This window comes from Rattus norvegicus, chromosome 7, assembly GCF_036323735.1.
Source record: "Rattus norvegicus strain BN/NHsdMcwi chromosome 7, GRCr8, whole genome shotgun sequence".
NCBI lineage: Eukaryota > Metazoa > Chordata > Mammalia > Rodentia > Muridae > Rattus > Rattus norvegicus.
In genome coordinates, this window is record NC_086025.1 from 88,749,938 (window position 1) to 88,771,123 (window position 21,186).

A 21,186-nucleotide genomic window follows, 5' to 3' on the forward strand; every position below is an offset into this window, starting at 1 on the left:
TTCGGATAAGGAGACTAGTTTGATATTGTTTCAAAAGGAAATAAAAGAAAGGTTTAATATATAGAAAACAATCAACAACTGACCATAGTTTGAAGAGAAACTTCTGCATTGATATGGCAACTACAGAGAATCTACAGGCTGAAAGGGATTAGACTTAATTCCTAGGTTCAAAAATAAAGAAGTCTTAAAATGACTAAAACTAGTTTGCTCCATGTCCTATTGACCTTTAACTGCCACTGACACATAGCATAGAGTTACTTAAAAACGGAGTCTCAGTTAAAGGACTGTTCAGACAAGATTGGTCTGTGAGCCTGTCTGTGGAGGATTGTCTTGATTGTTAATTGATATCTGAAGGTCCAGCCCACTATGGGCAGCACCTTGCCTAGGCAGGTGGTCCTGTACTGTCTAAGAAAGCTGGATGAGCATGAGTCTGCTAATAAACCATCAAGCAGCATCTTCCACAGGTTCTGTTGCTGTCGTTGGTTGTGTAGAATAGCAAACAGGCTTGCCTTTAGGTTCTTGCCCTGAGTTCAGTGACAGACTTGTGACCTGTAAGCTTAAATAAGTTTTTTGCTTCCCTTGATTGCTTTTGGTCAGAGTGTTTCTTACAGACAATAGAAAGGAGACTTGAATACTCCACTTAAAAGCAAAGGGAAAATTAAACATTAGTGTAAGAAAGCACTATTGAGAAAAGGGTTTGTTTGTTTGTTTATTTATTTAATTTATATTCCAAATGTTACTCCTTCTTGGTTCTCCCCTCCCAGAGTTCTTCACCCCATCCTCCCTCCCTCCCTTTTGTCTCTGAGATGGTGTTCTCCATGACCTACCCCTTCACCTGTCCACACCTCACGCGGTTTTTATTTTTATTAATGAAATATTCCTTGTAAGACAAAGGACTGAACATTAAGAAGCTTTTATTTGTCTGTTCATAATAAAGGAGACTTCTGTGTGGTAACATGTCATGTCCTGGGGAAGTAGGTGTCCATGGTGGGCTAGTAGGACAAAGTGCTTAGTTTTTCTTTCCTAATATTTATTAACAATATTCTCTCTCATTCTCTCCTTTTACTCTAAGCAGTGATGGCATCTCTCTAGGGCTGGTGTGGATAAGAGGTTAAGCAAAGAGGTGTAAGGGAAGGGCCTGTGTAGGTTCTGGTTCTCCTCATCAGCACATGTCATTAAGTCAGCTACTTTAGCCACCTGAAGCAAGCTGAGGACTGTTCAGTGTCTCAGCCCCTCATGTTGTTTAAAACGTGGTTCCAAAAGAATGGATTCAGTATTGTCTGTCAAGCTGAGTTTTAGGAAAAACTTATTCACCTTTTAAAACTTTTCTTTATTTGACTAGATGGTGGAAAGACTCTAACTTATTTCAGCTATGACTATACTGGAGATTTTCAAACTGTCACTTTTGAAGGACCTGACATCAGGAAAATGTTCTATGGAAGCTTTCACAAGGTCAGTGAAACTTCATATAATAGAATTGTCAATTCTATTATCTGTCACAGAGATGAGCAACAGAAATGCATATGTATATGTGCGGTTGGGGGTTGGTTGTTTTGTTTTTTGAGACTAGGTCTTTCCATATTGCTCTGGCTGTCCTGGAACTCACTTTGTAGACTGGGCTACCTCACACTCACAGAGATCCATCAGCCTCTGCCTCCTGAGTGTTGAGATTAAAGCTATTTTCCACTACACCTGGCTCAGAAATGTGTTTCTTAAACTTCATGGAGCTTTGGATTTCAGAGTTTAACCGGAGTAAGGATTATTTCCTGTAAGACTTGATAATGACACCACAATTCCGAGTTAGTAGTTCTGAGATAGGACACTGACCTGTGATTCCTAGCGGGTCCTCATGGATATATTGACAGATTTGGCCCAATTTCCCCTTTGAGGAGAAAGCACCACATTGCTAAGCAACTAGTGCTCATTGCCACATTGCATAATATAACACATAACATGTACCATAGTAAAGATGTCTGCTTGGGTTAGTGGTTACCTTAGTGGGTAAATGCACTTAGCACTAGGTATTGAAGGCTCAATGATCTGACTTTGATCTGTGGAACCCATGTTAAAGATGGAAGGAGAGAACTGACTCCACAAAGTTGTTCTCTGACCTCTACACACATTATTGAACACATGTGTGTGCATAAACACATGCATACACATACACACACACATATACACACACATACACACACAGAGGGAGGGAGAGAGAGAGAGAGAGAGAGAGAGAGAGAGAGAGAGAGAGAGAGAGAGAAGAAGGCAGAGGGACAGGGAGGGAGGGAGTCAGAGGGAGAGGGAGAGGATTACTGGTTTTCCTGGCCAACTGGAGCTTTCTATATTCTTTTGGTATCTTTACTGAATATTTTATAATTCAAAATAATTATATATGAAAACTTACTTTTTTCTTGTTGGATAGGATTACATACCTATATGAAAAGTGCTTGTGTATGGGAGGGGGTGGTTTATACCTGGAGGTTTACTAATTAAAAGTTCTACTAATAACCTCTTTGAATTTCACCAGAATCATGGGTGATTCTGTTCTCAGTTTTGTAGAGTATATTGCACAATAGCCAGAAAACTGTAAGGGAGATGTGAAGCCTTTAAAATTCCATTTGTGTCAAAAGAGGATTGTCATCAAAGCCATCAGCTTAGGCATGAGCTTGTGTTCTCACTTCAAGGAACTCTTTATGTGTTTTGGGTAGTGTAAAGCTTTGTTTACCTTACCAGGACTTAAATAGTTAGAAGTGAGGTTTGTTTATGATTGGCTTTAAATGTGTAAATCTTTAAAAGTTTAAAAACTGTATAAAGAAATAATTTCTTCTACTTTATGTTAGTAAAGCCAAACAAGAAATAAACTGACACAGCATACAACTATTGGTAGAAGATGTCAATGAAAGTTCAATTCACAGTGATCAGATTTGATTTATTCAAGAGAGTAAATATCATCTTTATAGATTATTAGTTGGCTTTATCTTTTACACTTTGGATTATAAAATATAGTGCCAAAATGTTAGTAATTATATGAAGGGAATATCCATTTGTATGTGTATTTTAAAGCAAAATATTTTTGAAAATGTTTCAATGTCTTTATAAAGCACAGTATTGTTTTAAACATGAGAAAAATCTCCCTAGAACATATATAGAAGTCAATTTCTACTCTTGTAAATGTCAGTGTTAACAAGAATGTACTAGAATTTTCCTAGGAATGTTTACGAAATGGTTAGCTTTTTTTTGAGAGGAAAAAAATTTCTAACGAATTGCGCTGCTGACTGGAATTGCTTCTATCCTGATGAAACTTAGACAAAACGTTAAATGAAAGCAGATATGAATCTGCTTTCTTTCATTTTTTCATGCAACCATGGGACAGAACAAAATTGAACATAACTGGAAAAATAAAACTATATTAATATAAAAGTTGTTTAGTTTCTGACAGGCTAAGTCTGCTCATGATTTGAGCATGGTATTAGCTGGCTTAGTTTTTATAGCCTTGATTCACAGCATCCAATCCTCTTTGTTGCCATGGTTACCTTTTTTCTGGGTGTGGAATCTTTATTGGAGTATGGATTTTATGTTCCTTTCACTAGTCTTCCACAAATAAGTAGCATTCATGAAGCAAAAATAATCCCAATTCACGAAGTGTAGAAAGTTTCAGGATTTCTATGTCAGAATTTAGAGTGTGGTTACCTGGTTTGTTTACAATAGATCTACCCTTAATGATTACTTAAAGAATGAAAAGATCTGGCTTTTCCATATCCTCACAGAGAACCTGTGGCTGCTGAAACAGTGCTCTTCATGTCCTGAGACTGTAGTTTGAGAAAACCGTACCAGACAATAAGCTGAAGGGCTTCTTTTCTCTGGTATTCATTGCTCCCCTTCCCCCTCCTTTAATGAAATGTCCTTCACTCTCAGGACCCCTTCCAGCTGCAGGGAGATGGGGAAAATCGGGGAAGGGAACAAATTAGAACTAACTATAATGACACATGCACAACATTCATAATAACGCAGAATACTATGCGTGCTAACTTAAAACATCAAGAAAACTAAACTAAAATCTCTTATAAAAAGTGACTCTTTTAAAGTCTTGTCAAAGTGAAGTATCTTATAGGGATGCTTCTTGAATGTTGGGTAGTCATGGAAAAGGTACACAGGGAAGGACATAGAGACAGAATTCTCTTCCTTCTCTGTACTTATTAACAATGAGCCAGACAGTTGCACAAATGTGTTTTAATTCTCCCTGCATAGGACTTCCTAAAACATCTTTTATTTTATCTAGCTCCATGTTGTTGTCAGCAAGACTTTGGCCAAAGTGGTTGTCGACTGTAAAGAAGTTGGCCAGAAGGCAATAAATGCGTCAGCGAATATCACTTCGGATGGTGTGGAAGTCCTAGGGAGAATGGTCAGATCGAGAGGGCCAAATGGAAACTCTGCACCAGTAAGTAACATGCAAGTGGAATCCTGTGTCTGTTACAGGAAAAAAAAATCCTTTAGTATTTACTTAGCTGTTTGCTTTCTTTCTTCTTTCTTTTTCTTTTTCATTTTGGCTTTTCTTTTAATGTTTATTGTTCTCTAATGACAGAGTTGAATTTTTTTATTCAGTTTACTTTCCACTGTCTGCCCCCACATCTTGGTTACTCCTTCTCACAACCCTTCCCTCTTCCCCCTCCCCTTCTCCTCTGAGCCGGTGGGGGCCCCTGGGAATCCCCCCCACCCACCCACATCAAGTCTCTGTGGGGCTAGGCACATCCTCTCCCACTGAGGCCAGACAAGGCACCCCAGCTAGAAGAACTTAGAATCTATCCCATTGTTAAGGAGTGGATAGATGAATAAATGCATAGATAGATAGGTTGATAGATAAATAGATGACAAGTGATAGATTATTGATAAATCAATGATAGATGGCGATTCTTTAAGCAAATATGGATGTTCAAGGCAGTAGGCTCTTGTATATTATAAAAGGAATGCTTCAGATACTAGGTTAGTTAATTATCCAAATGCATTTTAAGATTTGAATATTGTAATATTTTGCAACTTATTTGTGACATACGTGGGGTTTTTAATTGAAAATTAAAATTCTACATGTACAAATTTATACAAGAAAATACAAATCCATACAAAGTTTTACAACATTATACCTAAGAAAGTGGCCTATGCCTTTAATTTTGGTTCGAATTATTTATTTTAAAACTATTTTGTGCTATCAATACCCTTTACTCATGCAGTGATTGTTCTTAAATAAACTTTTGCACCATTAAAATGGAATTGAAGTCTGGGAGACATTTGATTGGCATAGAATCACATTCCTTTCACTCCCTCCCACAAAAAAAAAAAAAAAATCCCAGTGGCTACAGGGTTTTTAACAGGAGTGTTCACAGCTCATTAGCACTCAGCTAGTCATCCTAAAACTAGTTAACATTTTCTTTGAAAAAGACTCTGACTATTCTAATCTCCATTTCTCCTCTACATAACACTAGAGACTTTGTTCAAGAGACTGTGAAAACACAGACTTAGCAAACTAAGGCTCCAATGCATCAACCAAGTGAGGATGGATTTATAATGTGAGGATCCATTCACAAGAGACAGGGCCACTCTAGACACAAATCACTTAGTATTGTCATGATTTTCTTAATTTTAGGCGTGCTGCATCTAACGTCCCTGACGGTTAATACTCAAAGGTCAGCAGCTCTATTACTGGACAAATGAAAAATTTTCACAACAATGAATTTTTTATCCTCCACTTCGCCTTTAACAGACAACTAAATACTCATTTGCAACTTGATTATTGGTGGTCATATCTTTTTGCTTTTTTCATTTATTCATATTTTCCCTCTCTAGACAGTATAAATTCCCCAATATAGGAAGAACACCCACCATGAGCTTCCTTTAAAAAATATCACCACAGTTTCTGACACATTTCTACAAGCAGAGTAAGTGCCCGAGAAACACTTGCTAGAGTGTAAATAGAAATAGACTATTTCTCGTACATGTTTTGCTTGTGGTCCTGAGCCTAGGACCTTGTAAATATTGGGAGCTCAGACTGAGCTACATTCCTAGCCTCAGACTATTTGATGTGCATAATTTATTTCCTTAAACAGTGTTATCTTTAGTAGACTCCATATATGGCACTGACTCCAATCTCTTACTATATCTCCTACTCTCTCCTATTTGTATTTTATAGTTATAACTTTATAATAACAATTACACTGTGTTTCAGATTATATCAGAGGTAATAATGTACTCCATATACATAATCAATAAATATCAAAAAATGTATTTGTACACCTAAACGTATGTCTTAGGTATACTGATGGTAAATTTTTGCTTTGGGACACCAAAGCAATGCAGTTAAACAGAGGACCCTTTGTGGCAATTTGCAGCCAGTAGAGACAAAGGGGCAATTTACAGATGTCAGGAACTAAAGAGTTCTTTGTAAGGATACTAGGAAAAAAGCCATAACTTCCCTTATAATCTAGAAGTCTATGAAGGACTCCTAAATAGATTTTTTAGTCTTCCCACTTACTAAAGAATTTGCTTATGCTGAAATGGATAATATTAGGTTAGATCTTAAAAATGCAGTTGAGCTGTCAATCACTCCTCCTTTTGGGGGTGTTGCTTAGTGATCTCAATGCCATATGAGAGAAGTCCTGTTCTTTGGATTCCAGATTCAAAAAGCATCGATTTCAGTGTTGGTCTTCCTCTGTAACCAGCAGACGGTTATGTGTAACAGGCCCAGTTTAGAGAATTCTATGAGGAATAATTATAGTAGTAGCCCAGAGATGGCATCGCCTGCCAAATCTAACATTAATCCAAAATGTTGGAAGATTCTGAGGATTCCCTTTTAAAAGATAATGTATTCTTTCAAACCATAGTTGAGTGAAGGAGAAAGGATTTAGGGTTATAACTACTGTGTAGAAACTGCTTACATTCTTAATAAAAACAGCTCAAGCTCAGAAATACAAGATTCTTCAGGCGGTGAATGAAGTCTTCCCCAGGGAGACTAAATTAATAAGCAGGCTTAACTTAGCTGTCAAAACATATGTGTAAAGAAAAGTAACTGCCTCTCCTTTCCAGTCTTTCTTCATAAGAGGTTTGTTACCTTCCCTCCCTCCCTCCCTCCCTCCCTCCCTCCCTCCCTCCCTCCCTCCCTCCCTCCTTTCTTTCTTTCTTTCTTTCTTTCTTTCTTTCTTTCTTTCTTTCTTTCTTTCTTTCTTTCTTTCTTTCATGATTCCCGAAAAAGCTCGAGCTTCTGGAATGGAGCCATGTTTCTTACGGTACTTTCTCTACAGTTGGAATCTAACACTGAGGTAGTTATTCACTTGGCATTTATTCAGCCTCCTGCTATTGAAATAAAAGAGAACTATGCCAAGAAATAAAATTATAGGAGCCACCTATAATTTTAATCACTGAGTAAAAGTTTTGGAGTAGACAGTAGACTAGCTGATGACTCTTCCCTAGCCAAGTGTTAACCTTTCTCTCTGTTGAAAGCAGGCTTCCCTTTACACCATATATTCAGATCACAGTTGCCCCTATCCCAACCTTTCCTGAGAATCCTTCTACTTCTCTACTGACCCATATCCTCACTCTTTCTTTTTCCTATGCGTTAAAATACAGACAGGTTTTCAAAAATATCAAAAGTAAAATAAATAAAGACAAACTAGCATAAGACAAACCAAATCAAACAGAAAAAAGGAGCCAAATACTCAAGAAACACATACAAGTGCGTGCCTGCACACACACACACACACACACACACACACACACATTCACACATGTGAGAGAGGGGGAAATTAAAATAAAATAAAACCATAAGTTATAAGCAAACCATCCTTGAACAAAGTGGCAGGCTACAGAATGTGAGAAGATTTTTACCAACTATACATTCAATAGAGGGCTAATACATGAAATATATAAAGAAGTAAAAAAAACCAACCCTGATGTTAAGAAACAAGTGATAGATTTTTGAAAGGAGTTTTTCTATGTATTGCTTCCTTAAATCCTTAAATTATAACTCATATACCTGCTGTGGTCTGTGAAATGTGTATTCCTGTGAAATATCAATTTAATATTCTAAAACCATAGAAAGAGGTATTTATGTTGTCTTCTCTTTATTGATGCTAAAACTTAGCTTTGAATTAATGAGAGTTCTCATTTAAAAAAAAATGAGGACATTGAGACATGAAACTCTGACCTCCCTAGTACTGTCTGGCTTCCAGCGCTGTCTTCTGCCGGACCAGACTCTGTGCACCTTAAGACAAACCTGATCCGATGGCCACGCCCATTTCTTCTTTTTCAGTTTCAAGGACTCAGTCTTTCAGTTACAAACTTGCAAATAACCATGGTCAAATCTTACTCTCAAAATATTTCTATACATAAAGCATTTACTCTACCAACAGGCACGATAATTGTTAACTTTCATTTCTGAATTTTGTCGGAATGCTCATGATTTTCCTAAAATTTAATAACTTAAAAGCAAGCCATAGCTCAGAACTCTATCACGGCAAATGCCAAGTACTTCTTGCTTTGTCGATGAAGTCAAGGAGAAGTTGAACACCTGGTAAGAAACAGAAGACGGCTTAGGTCTCTGCAACTCTCTCTATGGGATCATCTTCATACAGAAGGCTTTTGATTTGTATGAGTACACGAATGAACTTATACTATTTAAGAAAAATGTTGGGGGAGAAAAATCTGGTACTGAGTGGAAAGTTGAGCCAAGAGAACTTTGAAGTTCCCATTCATAGATCAAAATGACTCAAGGGAGAAAAATATTTTAATCTTATTTTCTTGCTAACATTTGACCCCAAATGACTTGCCTTTTGAGATACACCCAGACAAAAATGTCCAGTGAGGAAAAAATGAGCATTTGTAATTGGCTGAGGGTTCCACTTAGAGAAATTATGAAGTGTAAATGCGGAAGGTTACACGTCCTTTCTTGCGTTTTAAAAATCTCTGTCTTTTAATGTTTTGGTTAAGTAGAAGGAAGCTGTCTCTTGTATTAACTGCCTGAGCTAAGCCTTCTTTTGAACTGGGTTGTTTTGCATTCCAAGGCCCTCAAGTATGAAATGCTTCGACGTAGAATCTTTATGTTATCTCCTATGGATCTCATACAGCTGCATATGCCATTGCTTTTGGAGTAAAAGCCAGAAACCTTATTTATTTTATTTTATTTTCTTTGGCTGCTGCTGTTTTTCGATTCATCTGCAGAAATGTCCCTTGGGAAAGAAGCCCTAAGGACGGCTAAGGAATCTAAGCTATCACAAGTATAAAACAACTGTGAATAAATTTGGTGTACTCAAAGAAAATCTGCTGATCCCATTGAAGTTGTGAAAGAAAAGGCATCCCACATAGTAACATTCTTATTGGCTTCCTCAAATGTTTAGTGGCTGTTCGATTTCTTCAGTAGATAAACTAAACTCATGCAAATCTTTATCACTCCATAAGGCAGAGGGCTAGGCAGAAGTTTATATGTAGACATTATGCAGCCGTAGGTTCTGAGTGTTGAGTGTTTATTGGAGAAACTTCAAGAAGGCTTGATGCATACTAGAGGTGGTGAAGGTCTTTTGCTTTAAGTAAATCTTTCCGTTCACTAAAATATTTTAACATGAAGGTCTTGTCCGGGGATGTTAAATTTCTTAATGGATGAATGATTTCCAGACATAGCTGATCCTAGCTGATGTTGTCCATAATGAGACCCACTGGATGAATGTTCTCAAGTGCAATAACATTATAAAATCAGGCTGGGCTATCTTCATTTTAAGCATCAAAGATACATTTATTACTAATTAAACCACATGGGTTTAGACCACACAGTGGTGGTCGGGCGGTTTAAATCTCAGCTGGAATTGAACGTTCAGGATGGTCTTCAGTTACTCAGGTGGAACTGTTCCAGGCCCTGCAGACCTGGACCGCACAATGGATGCCATCGTTACTGTGCTCCATGGTAGCGATCTGAGAAAAAACGCTAGACATCAAGTGCTTAGACTAATAGCCAGTACGGAGCAGATTTTCAAAACATGTTGGTTAATATTGTCCCTTTTTTTGTTAAGGTTTCTCAAATCATTAAAAGTAAATAATAATTTAGAAGAAAACTATTCTGTATCTTCCCTTGCCACTCTCCCTTTTGCTTTGAATCTACATTATTGGCTTATAAGCTTTCAGAGTAAGCTGTGAGAGAGCTGTGCACCAAACTTTGAAATGATATTTACTATTAATTGCAGATATGTTTCAGGCACTGTTCTCGTACTCTCTCCATATTAACTCATGTGGTCTTCACAACAAACAGAATAGCTAACAGAATTGAGTATCTCTGCTTTTTTCTTTTTTCTTTTAATTGGATATTTTTTATTTACATTTCAAATGTTATCCCCTTTCCCTCACCTAACCACCCACCCCTATCCACCTCCCGCCCTGACATTTCCCTACAATGTGCGTTCCAGTCTTGGCAGGACCAAAGGCTTTTCCTCCCATTGGTGCCCAACAAGGCCATCCTCTGCTACATATGCAGCTGGAGCCATGGATCTGTCCATGTGTACTCTTTGGATGGTGGTTTAGTCCCTGGGAGCTCTGGTTGGTTGGCATTGCTGTTCTTATGGGGTTACCAGCCCCTTTAGCTCCTTCAATCCTTTCTCTAACTCCTCCATTGGGGACCCCAGTCTCAGTTTAATAGTTGGCTGCAAGCATTCGCCTCTGTATTTGCCATGGAACTGAGTATCTCTTACTGAAATACTTGGAACTACTGAATTTGGAATATCCAAATGAGAAATCTTAAAGATGGGATCCAAGTCTAGACACTAGATGCATTTATGGTTTGCGTATACCTTTTACACAATTCAACAGGAACTTTAGACATCTTTAATGTGTCTGCATTTTACATGAAACCCATGCAGCAAAGCCAGATAGAGAATTTTTTTTGGCATCATTTCAACAGTCAGAAAGCTTTGTACATTCAGAGTAGGGGTGTTCAACTATGTCAGCACACATTTTCACAGATGAGAAAAATAAAAGCTCAAAACAGGAACTAATTTCTTCAAAATAGCTCAGCTCACACAGGCTGGACTCAGGACTCCTATCCCAGAAGCCTAGCTCCATAGATTCTAATCTTTGTGTTCCCATAGGAACTATTTCTTGCTATTTATACTTACAAAAGTCTGTTGTAGTGCACATTTGGAAATGTTTTCATTTTTAAGTTTTTAAAAATTGATCATTATTTTGTTGTATGGTCTTCCTGTTTTGGCTCATATATCTTAGTGGCCTGGGTGTTAAAATATCCAAGGGTGGTGGTGTAAGCTATGTGCTTTGCTGTCATTTTAGCAAACTATACATTGCTATGATAAGTTCAAGAAAGTAAGATGTTTTGAATAATGAGTCTATCTTCAAAACCCAAGGTGATTATGTTTACAGGTTAAACATTCCAATAACACACACAGTTATTCTTGAGCATGAGAACAGAAAACCTGATTTTCTTACCATTAGAAGTGGCTCTTTCTTGAAGGGGCTCAAGACCCCATATGTACAACAATGCCAAGCAACCAGAGCTTCCAGGGACTAAGCCACTAACTAAAGACTATACATGGACTGACCCTGGACTCTGACCTCATAGGTAGCAATGAATATCCTAGTAAGAGCACCAGTGAAAGGGGAAGCCCTGGGTCCTGCTAAGACTGAACCCCCAGTGAACTAGATTGTTGGGGTGAGGGCAGCAATGGGGGGGGTGGGGAGGGGAACACCCATAAAGAAGAGGAGGGGGAGGGATTAGGGGGATGTTTGCCCGGAAACTGGGAAAGGGAATAACACTCGAAATGTAAATAAGAAATACTCAAGTTAATAAAAAAAAGAAAAAGAAAAAGAAAATAGGACCCCCCCCCCAAGAAAAAAAGAAGTGGCTCTTTAGTGATTTTCCTGCATCTTCTGATAGCCTGTTTCAATAGAGCTAGCTATGTAAGCACTGTCATTTCACCCTGAGGGCTCTGGGCCAAGGATGAGTAGTATCCTTTGGCCTACATATTTATGGTCCTTACTGAAAGCATTACTGGCTGGAGGAAGGTTGCAGATCAAAATGAAAACATTAACATCTTCCCAGTTCTTTTACTGATGCTGTACTTCAATATTCCAAAACAATGTAGAAAGAAACAAGTAGACATAATTAGGTCATTAGGTTAGTGTTAGCCCCCACTAATGTTATAAAGATATTTCTGTATATGTTACCTCTTATCTTGAGTTATTACCAACATATGTGATGAAATAAGGCTAAGCATTTACAGTGTGACGAATTGCTTAAGTGAAAATACACGAAGTCCATGTACCCATGGCTCTCATTATGAATCGCTTCCCACACGTCATTGAATACAATATTTATTTAGGAGTCTCCCATTCCCCATAACCTTTTCTAGCACAGGACTGTTTTGTTTTCTGCTTTCACTATTGTCTTGGAAAAGGCTATACAATATCTTGCTTTCAGTGAAAATGATTGCACAGAGGAATGAACTAAGTTTATTCCTCAGACTTTCTGTGTGTTGATTACGTGTTAACTGCTCTGCTAAGTGACTCAGAGATGAGAAGTTCCCCTGACCTTGAAGGACTGAAGGGCACGATAATATAGATAACTGAGTAGTAGATGCAACACGATCTATGAAGGGCATCTGGAACCTTTGTGACTGCAGGGCACTTGGGAGGAGCTATAAGGGGCTTCCAGGGGTGACTGCCTACAGAACTAAGATTACTGTGGGTGTATCTGAGAAGGGGGAGAAATGAGGAGCACGGGTGGAGCAACTGTAGACAGAATGTTTGATCACTCTGTTTCAGGAACAAAATGAGTTTTAGTTTACTTTTAAATTTACTTACTGGAATATTATGTTATAAGTATACTAATATTTTATGTCTGATAAAATAATTATGACTATGAGCACACTTTAACTGTATCATCCTTATTGATTGATAATTATCTTTCTGAATCAGTTCCAGTTACAAATGTTTGATATCGTTTGCTCTACATCATGGGCCAGTAAAGACAGATGCTGTGAACTTCCGGGCCTGGTAAGAATTCTTTCACTTCTATCAAACTGTAAAATCGATCTTTTCTTTGCAAATGAGAGTTTCTCAATATTCATACCGAAAGCAATTCCTTTTGTGATGATAATGAAGGTCAGGAAGGTTTAGTAATGAGATGGAGTAGAAGAAACCAACGAGACCATCACGTCTGATCCCACATGGTTTGAACTGTGTACCGCAGGTGCTATTGACACATCCTCCAGGGCTTCCTCACAAACTTCCCAGGCCAAAGGAAGTACTTAACAGTTACATTTACTAAATGTTTGGATGTAAGCTCTTGCTTTTTCTGACAACTCAGTAGCCATTGAAGGCACTGAAAGGAGAAGGCAGTACATTTTTTGAGAAGCGTATGCTTATTGAGTGTGGCAGTGTCGCCCTATCAGACGATGCCTGTCCCTCACTTCCTTTTACACACTGATTTGCCCCATGGCCTTGCTCTTCATCGTAACAACGACTGAATCCTAGGTTTGCAAAGACAGAACATTGAAAAGATGTTCCAAAACATGCTGTTGACATTGTAGAGTGTTTTTGTTTGTTTTGTGAGAAGCATGTCATGTTATCCACGCTCAACTCAAACGAACTGTTTAGCCCCGTGTCCTCTTTAGCTTTGAGTGTCAATTTGATACGGCCTAGAGTCCCCTGAGAGAAGAATCATCTACTTTAGATTAGCCTGTGGGCATATTTATAGGGAACTGTCTTTGTTGCGTGTATTTACTGTGGGAGACTGAAGCTCACTCTAGGCAGTACTGTTCCCAGGCAGCCAGGGCTCAATTGTATAAGAAAGTTAGCTAAGCAAGAGTCTGTAAATGTGCAGAGTTCTTGCATGGTTTCTAAGTCAAGTTCCTGCTCTGATTTCTCTCTAAGTCATCTGAAATAGACCCTTTCCTCTCCTAAGTTGGGTTTTCCAGAGTATTTTTGTGGTGCAGCACAGATACATGGAACAAGGATGACCTTGAACTTTGACCCTCTTGTCTCTACCTCCCAAGTCCCAGGATTATGAGGTAGCATCACCGTGCCCAAAATGAAGCTCTGAACTATCTTGAGCTAATTATTCCCATGAAGTCCAGCAGATGCCAAGTGCTGCTGTATTTTCATTGAATTTTTAAAACATTCACAATAGAGATACAAATTTAATAGATTGCCTCAGGCTTTCATGCCACAAGGATTTGGAACTGTAGTCATAATCTATATGATACCACCACAAAACAAAACAAAACAAAACAAAAAAACCCCAACAACAGCATTTCTCATTATTTTCTCATAAAGTTGTGTCTATATGTCTATGAACAGACACAAAAGGAGATTCATAACTCCTAGACTCCTCATAGAAAGCAGTCTGGAAGAGGAGGCTTTGCTGTGAATGGATGTTGGCATACCTTAATAATTAAACCCATATAATGAGCATAGTCAAGTCTTCAAGAAGTCTAGAGGTTTTGATTTTAGAACCAGATTAAAACATTTACTGCAGGCATTAAATTCCTGGGAGTCTGTTTAAGGAAGCAAGTAACTCATTCTTTCTTCATCAAATAAGTTTCTAAACTAGTCATGAATTAAACAAGAGATCTTAGTGTTGCACTTAAGGGCAGATAGGTTGAGAAATGCAAGAGGAAACAGAATATCTCACGGTAGATCTAGCAAAAATGTGGTCACCAATTCTGGGAAGCATCTGGGCTCTTTCATTACTTTGTTCCTTGCTTTATTCACTATAAAGGCTTATAAATTATGTCCCATGAAGACAGATCATCGACAGTAGCAAAACCACTGCTGGGTCTTGAAACAGGATGCCTTGTGCCAAATTCATCTGGGTGATCTTTTGGAAATATTAAATTTATGTTTTAATTTAGCTGCCCAAGTATTAGAATAGATGAGGTATGTCAGTGGGAGATGTGAATGGAACTCTTATTGCCCACCATTTAAAGAAAAGGCCACGAAAGGAATATAGGTCATTTGTTTAGCCATTGTAAGGGGTTTGTTTTGAATATTTTGGAGACTCACTTACTTTCATCTTGGTAATTTGCTGTCTGGCCCTGTTCTATCTAACCTCTCAGTCTCCTGTGAGGTCTCACATAATGACCTTTTCATCTACTCAAGACCACTCAAGGGCTCTGTGAAGTCCTATAGTTTAGTACCTCAGTGCTGAGGTCATTTTGGCCTCTGCTCCAGATGGGATATTTAACAATTGCACAAGGCTGTTACCAGGCACTCTGCTTTGCTCTGCATTTGGGAAACTCCCTTGAATTTAGTCAGCCTAACATTACCAATCATTTTCAAAGATCTCATTTCAGTAAATTCCCAAGAGAAGAGAAAAAGGAGCCCTACCCTAACACTTCAGGTCCATTGTGTTTTCTTGGTTTCAGCTACAAAGCTCATGGAGTCATCACAGGACATAGATTTACTTAAGCAGTTTTAATTCTTTGTTTTAATCCATATACTGTAGTTTTCACTGAGCCTTTCAACAAGTTTTCTTTTATCCCTTAAAACAGGAAGACAGTGTAGCACAAGAAAAGTGTTTAGGGCCTTTAGTTCAAAGAGCATTGCTGTTCTAGATGAATTAAATAGAAACAAAAATGTTCTCCACTCTCTCCTGACTTTGTTTCTTCACTTGGATTTCTAAATTAGTTTCAGCAAATCCCTCTCAAGCTGTGATAATTGGTTTTCCATATGCATCTATGCTGTCTCCGTCAAAAGAGGTCTTGTACTTGAGAACCTTATAGCATAATGTTCACCTATTTTAAAACGTCCCCTAAAGTATTTTCTTAAAGTCAGTAAAGCAAGTTATGTAGACTGCCTTGTTAATGACTATGGTTTTTGTTGTTGTTTTTCTACTTAGCGGGATGAAGAGTCCTGCCCAGACCTTCCACGATCCTGCTCTTGCTCAGAAACCAATGAAGTGGCTCTAGGACCAGCTGGCCCCCCAGTAAGTCTTGCTAGCTCGGCCTTGAATTTCTTCAAGAGCACTAACACCACTATTCTTGGGTCTAACCTGTGCTGCCGACTGGACTAAAGGGCTGTCACATATTTAATCCTAAGTAAACTTTGACACAGCTACAAGATGATCTTCTTCCTACCATGCCGCCCATCTCCCATTGCTTTATGTACAAAATCCTCTCTTTAAGCCACTGTGGCTAATCTTCAGTATGAGTTCAGTCACTGGGCCTCTGCTCACACCTGAAAGACTGGCATATCCTCCTGCAGCTCACACCATGGAAGATGTTGTATGTGTTCTCTTGATGCTGTTGATTTAGTTTCAAGTAGGCCTGCATGCCCCATGGAACTTGGAATTACATCGGGAGAGCATTAGCTCAGTTTCAATGATCTTCAGTCCTTTTGCCCAAGTGAGGGAAAGCTGTCTGGCGTCTCATGGCCTGCACTAACTCCATTCACCTCCTCATTTTATCACAGAGCATGTTTTTGCTGTACAGCCTTCAGTAAGGGCAAAACCTAACTAAATTGAATAACGTCATCTATACTATATAATTTTTAAGGTAATATAGTATTTTTAACAATGCTTTTCCATTTATTGCAATTCTATATTTGCTTTTACAAATATTTATTTTAATATCCCATTTAATTAAAATATTCAGAGGATGCACACTTAAATATTTAGATGTGTGTTTACAAACATGAACAAATACATAAAGAATATATTCATGTGCTTATTCTGTAGTACATTGATATGTCAAATAAAGAAAACTGCCACTAGCAATGCTACAGCTGTTACATCAATATGGCAGAATATCTTGGGAGGAAATGAAAATGATTGTAGTTTCAAAAACACTAACTTGATTATTTTTTTATTTCTGTGTAAATAAATGGAGTTGAATTGTGGCTTTTTCATTGGCTTTTTATGAAGTTATGGTATAAAAACACATGATTTCATGCCAATTGAGTATTTAATTCCTTTTATATGTAAACACACCCAGCATTTTATAAGCTCCCAATAAACAAGTCCTATAAGTATTTTTCAGGGTTAAAAGGACTCGAAGCAAAGATTTTCTGAGGCTCTGAAGTGATCTGCAAGAAGGGTCAGAACTGGGTAGGGAGTTTTCAGTTGAAGATCATGATGAATATTTGCTAGTACACAATGTGTGGGCTTCATATAAAATAGCAATGACCTAATCCCATGTTATTAAGAAAAATGAAGAAAATATGCTGTTTGGAGATATGTCTTTGAGCTAAGACTTAACATCTGTTTGCCAGGGTGGTCCAGGACTCCGAGGACCAAAAGGCCAACAAGGTGAACCGGGTCCGAAGGTAACATATTCTCTCTTTGTCTCAAATAGGCATAACTTTGGAGTTAAATGCGACTTTCTTTACTCTGGTGACTTACAACATCTTACCTGTTTGCAATACTCATGTCAAACAATTTTTGGTTATAGCGAAGATTTGTTTTTTTAACCAAAAGCAGCTATTTAGTGACTCAGTCAAATGAAAGACTTGGGACAGACAAGAATGCTAGTGTTCTGTGTGACTTAGTCTGCATGGTGACTCTGTCAGGTTCATGTTTCTCTTTCTTCATCTCTAACAGAAATGCATCTTAGGCAGAATCATGCAGTTACAATCCAGCCCTAGTCCCTTCCAGGAAAGTTCCTACAGTTTAGATTTCTTCCCCTGTTTTGCACTATATATAATCATTCACCTGGCTTTGCTTTCTATACCCAGTACCCAACGCCACCAAGGATAATGCTCCAGGTCGTGCCCTGCAGAGGCATTAGCCACCCAAAATGACCATGCTAAGCCAACCCACATCAAAACACATATTTTTCTCCTTTGCACAAAGGCATCCTAAGGACTGGCAGAAGCCCAGTTACTAATTGAGTTCAGGCTTCCTCCCCTTCCTTCCCTTTGGATTCTGGAAAATCTTTAACTGATCTCCTATCTCCAGTGCCTTGCCTTTCTGGTTGATTCTACACATCTGCTTTCAGATTAATTTCCTGAGAGTCTATGCTGCATTTATGCTTGTTTCAAATATACAGTCATGGACCATAGTTTGGCGATCGTTGGCATCACATTCCTGGCCCTTCCTTTCATAAAGATTTGTTTTATGTGTATGAGTGTTTTTGAATGTATGCCTGTACACCACTTGTGTGTGCAGTGCCTGTGAAGCAGGTCCCCTGGAAGAGCAGCCAGCGTTCTTAACCCCCAAGCCACCTCTCCAGCCATCAAGGTCCTTTGTAATGTGATTCTCCATCTTGGCCTTGTGACATCACTCTTTGCCATTTCCATACCATCTGCCGTACTGATTTAGTGCTTTGAATGCATTAGATTTACATAATACTTATTCATATACCAGAGAGCATTGCACTAAAAAAAGAGTTTTGCTTTACAATTGGGAACAGATGGTGCAAGGTAGGGCAAGACGTGAGCTTGGAGAAGTAGTAAATGAAGGAAAACTGAGGATAATCACGGATTATCTAATCCAAGGCCCCGGGATGTAGCCTTTGTAGATGTGATCTGTGTCATTTTCTGAGATGGGCCTGCTGTTCCTGACCTGACTCCATCTCATGCTGTAAAAAAGACCAGGGTTGAGTGCGTCCTCCCAACATGGTTGCTCTCGCTTTTTCTCTGGGTCACCCAGGAGCTCCTGTGCCTTCTGGATTCTGCCTCTCGGGGCCTCGCTTAGCAGGGATCCACTATTTTCCCAACATTCTCAGTGGGCAGTGGTTCATATGATGAATATGAATTGATTCAGACATTTGGTGACCCTAAGGTAACTCATTTTCTCTACTTACTCCCTCAGGATTGTCCCTAGTATGGTTATTTCTGTTTGACAGATGCAGTAGATTTGGACAGCAGAGTTGTCCAAAGATGCCACCTTACCTCTATGTGGACAGTATGAGAGCAGATAAACTATACCTTCCTTGGGGAAAGTCCCGGAGTGCTCATTTCATTGCACCAATTAGACGATATGAATTCAGATCACAAAACAATGGTCACTGGTCTCTTCCGGTCTACTTGCTTTATATTTTAAAGAACAAAAGGAGCCATCTACTTTCTGCCTTCCTCTTCAATTATGCACACATTACATGGTACTAAGCTCTTGCTGCTGAACATTCTCAGCGATAAGTATAACTTGCCCTCTACTCAAACACATTGCATGGTTTTGCGCTCCAGCGCTCTTCTTCATACACAACATGTGCCTCTTCATAAGGAGAATTATCATCCCCTGGTGCTCTTCAGCCTCATTTCCTACGCTATTCTCAAACCACATGTGATCTCTGTTGCCCCCAGAGTCCTGCGAAGCCGTTCTCATTAAAGTCACCAATTGGGACTAGTTCCACAGGCGGTTGTTTAGTGCTCCGCTTCCTTGAGATCTCGGCAATAGCTGACTCATTTGGCCAATTCGAATTTGTTTCTTCTTTGCCATTCTATCTTTATCTGGGTACTAGCTTTTCGGCTTTTTTCAGATCCCTTTCCTGACTTTCTTCCCCCCCCCCCAAATCTAAATGCCGTGCAATTTCAATCAATTTCTGCTTTCAATGTTTGGAAAATCTTTACTTTTAATTTTATTTAATGTCTATGTGTATGGGTGCTTTCCCTACATGTAAGTCTATGCATCGCATGCATGACGGATGCCTGTGAACATCAGAAGAAGCTGTTGGATCCTTTGGAACTAGAGTTACAGACAGTTGTGAGCTACCACGTGGCTACTGGGAATCAAGTCTCAATCTTTTGAAAGAGCAGACGATGCTCTTAACCACTGACCCTCTTTCCAGTCCCTTTCAATATGTTCTACACGACCTCGTGTATGAGTACGACCTCAGTACTCCATAGGCCGTCCAGCTGAGACTTTGCCAGATTCCACGACTGCTGGACTGCTCTGTTTGGTTTTTTTTCATATGCTTAATTTTAAGGAACCTTATTCCGTTCTGATTACTTATCTGCAGTTTGCACCACTAGGATTTTTATTTCATATTATTTGTCTCAAGTTATGCATTTGGCAGTTTCATATTTGAGATGATTTACAAATTATACACACAGAATTATACATACAAAAGAAATCAGTATTTTGAAGAGACATCTCTGCTTTTGTGTTTATTGCGAAAGAACTCACTATAGATAATAAAGGGAAACAGCTCAAAAACCCATCAGAAGATGAACGTGTAAGAAAAGGATACCTGTACAGGATAAGATACTGTTGATTCATTTGAGAATGTCAAATCTGGTCATTTGTGACGACATGGATGGATCTTATAAAATGTGTTAAATATACCAGGTAGAGAAAATCATGAGTGATTTTATGTATATGTAGAATCTAAAAAAATTGTGATAATTATGAGCAAAATAGTGGTTACCCAAGGCTCATGAAGAGTAAGGCAAAATTGGCCAATATGTATGAAGTTATAGAAGAAATACTTTTTAATATTCCACCGCATAGCAGGTTCTGTAGGCAACAGTAACAGAGTCTCTATTTCAAAGAAGCTAGAAGGAAGGATTCTTAATGTTTTCAACACACACACACACACACACACATGTTCGTGTTTGTGGCACTAGATGTTCTCACCACTGATTAACATATCACACATGCGTGTGTGCAGAAATGGTACCATGTGGTACCGTATTAAAATGCACAGTTGTAGCATGTCCACTAGAATAGGATACTAGTCAGGTACAGGAGAGGTTAATTTAATAAAGCAATAGACTTTGCTGTGGACACCAAATTTGACAGAGAAGAAGAAATTGATCATAAATAGATATTCTGAGTCTAAGGTCTCTTGTCTCTTGGAAACTACGATGTGAAATGGATTCCTGCTTGAAGATGGTTTTGAGCTCGGGGTTCTTGGTGGCTGCAGAAGAACTACACTATGGTTCTGCAGGGAGGTCGGGGAGACAATGCGCTTGGTGTTAAGTTCTCAGAGAGAGGTGGAGGCATGCCTGGGTTAGGAAAGGACAGAGGGGAGCATGGAGGAAAGGCTGCTCATCCAGTCTCATTCCTGGACCAGGAGGGTGGTCCCGCAGTGCATTCTCCTTTGGGAAGCATTAAGTAGTTGTGGGCGGACTACATGCTCCCATAATTGGCACAGCATTCTTACATACAGAAACAAAATAAATAAAGTTGATGGAATCCTGCTGTGTTTATTCTTGTAGCTCACTGATGACATTTTACCCAGGAGGTAAATTACTTGAAGCTTTGTGTCTCGTTAC

At 38.8% G+C, this 21,186-nt stretch overlaps 1 protein-coding gene across 3 annotated transcripts in view; it reads left to right on the forward strand.

Annotated features, from left to right (window-relative positions):
- The window catches only part of Col14a1 (collagen type XIV alpha 1 chain), a 215,113-nt gene that overhangs the window by 138,111 nt on the left and 55,816 nt on the right, over window positions 1-21,186 (forward strand). For all 3 annotated transcript variants that reach the window (XM_039079204.1, XM_039079205.1, NM_001130548.2), the window contains exons 33-37: window positions 1,343-1,452; window positions 4,274-4,432; window positions 12,949-13,026; window positions 15,872-15,958; window positions 17,242-17,295. In XM_039079204.1, coding sequence (XP_038935132.1) covers window positions 1,343-1,452; window positions 4,274-4,432; window positions 12,949-13,026; window positions 15,872-15,958; window positions 17,242-17,295 — 488 coding nt within the window. The remainder of the gene's footprint in view (window positions 1-1,342; window positions 1,453-4,273; window positions 4,433-12,948; window positions 13,027-15,871; window positions 15,959-17,241; window positions 17,296-21,186) is intronic.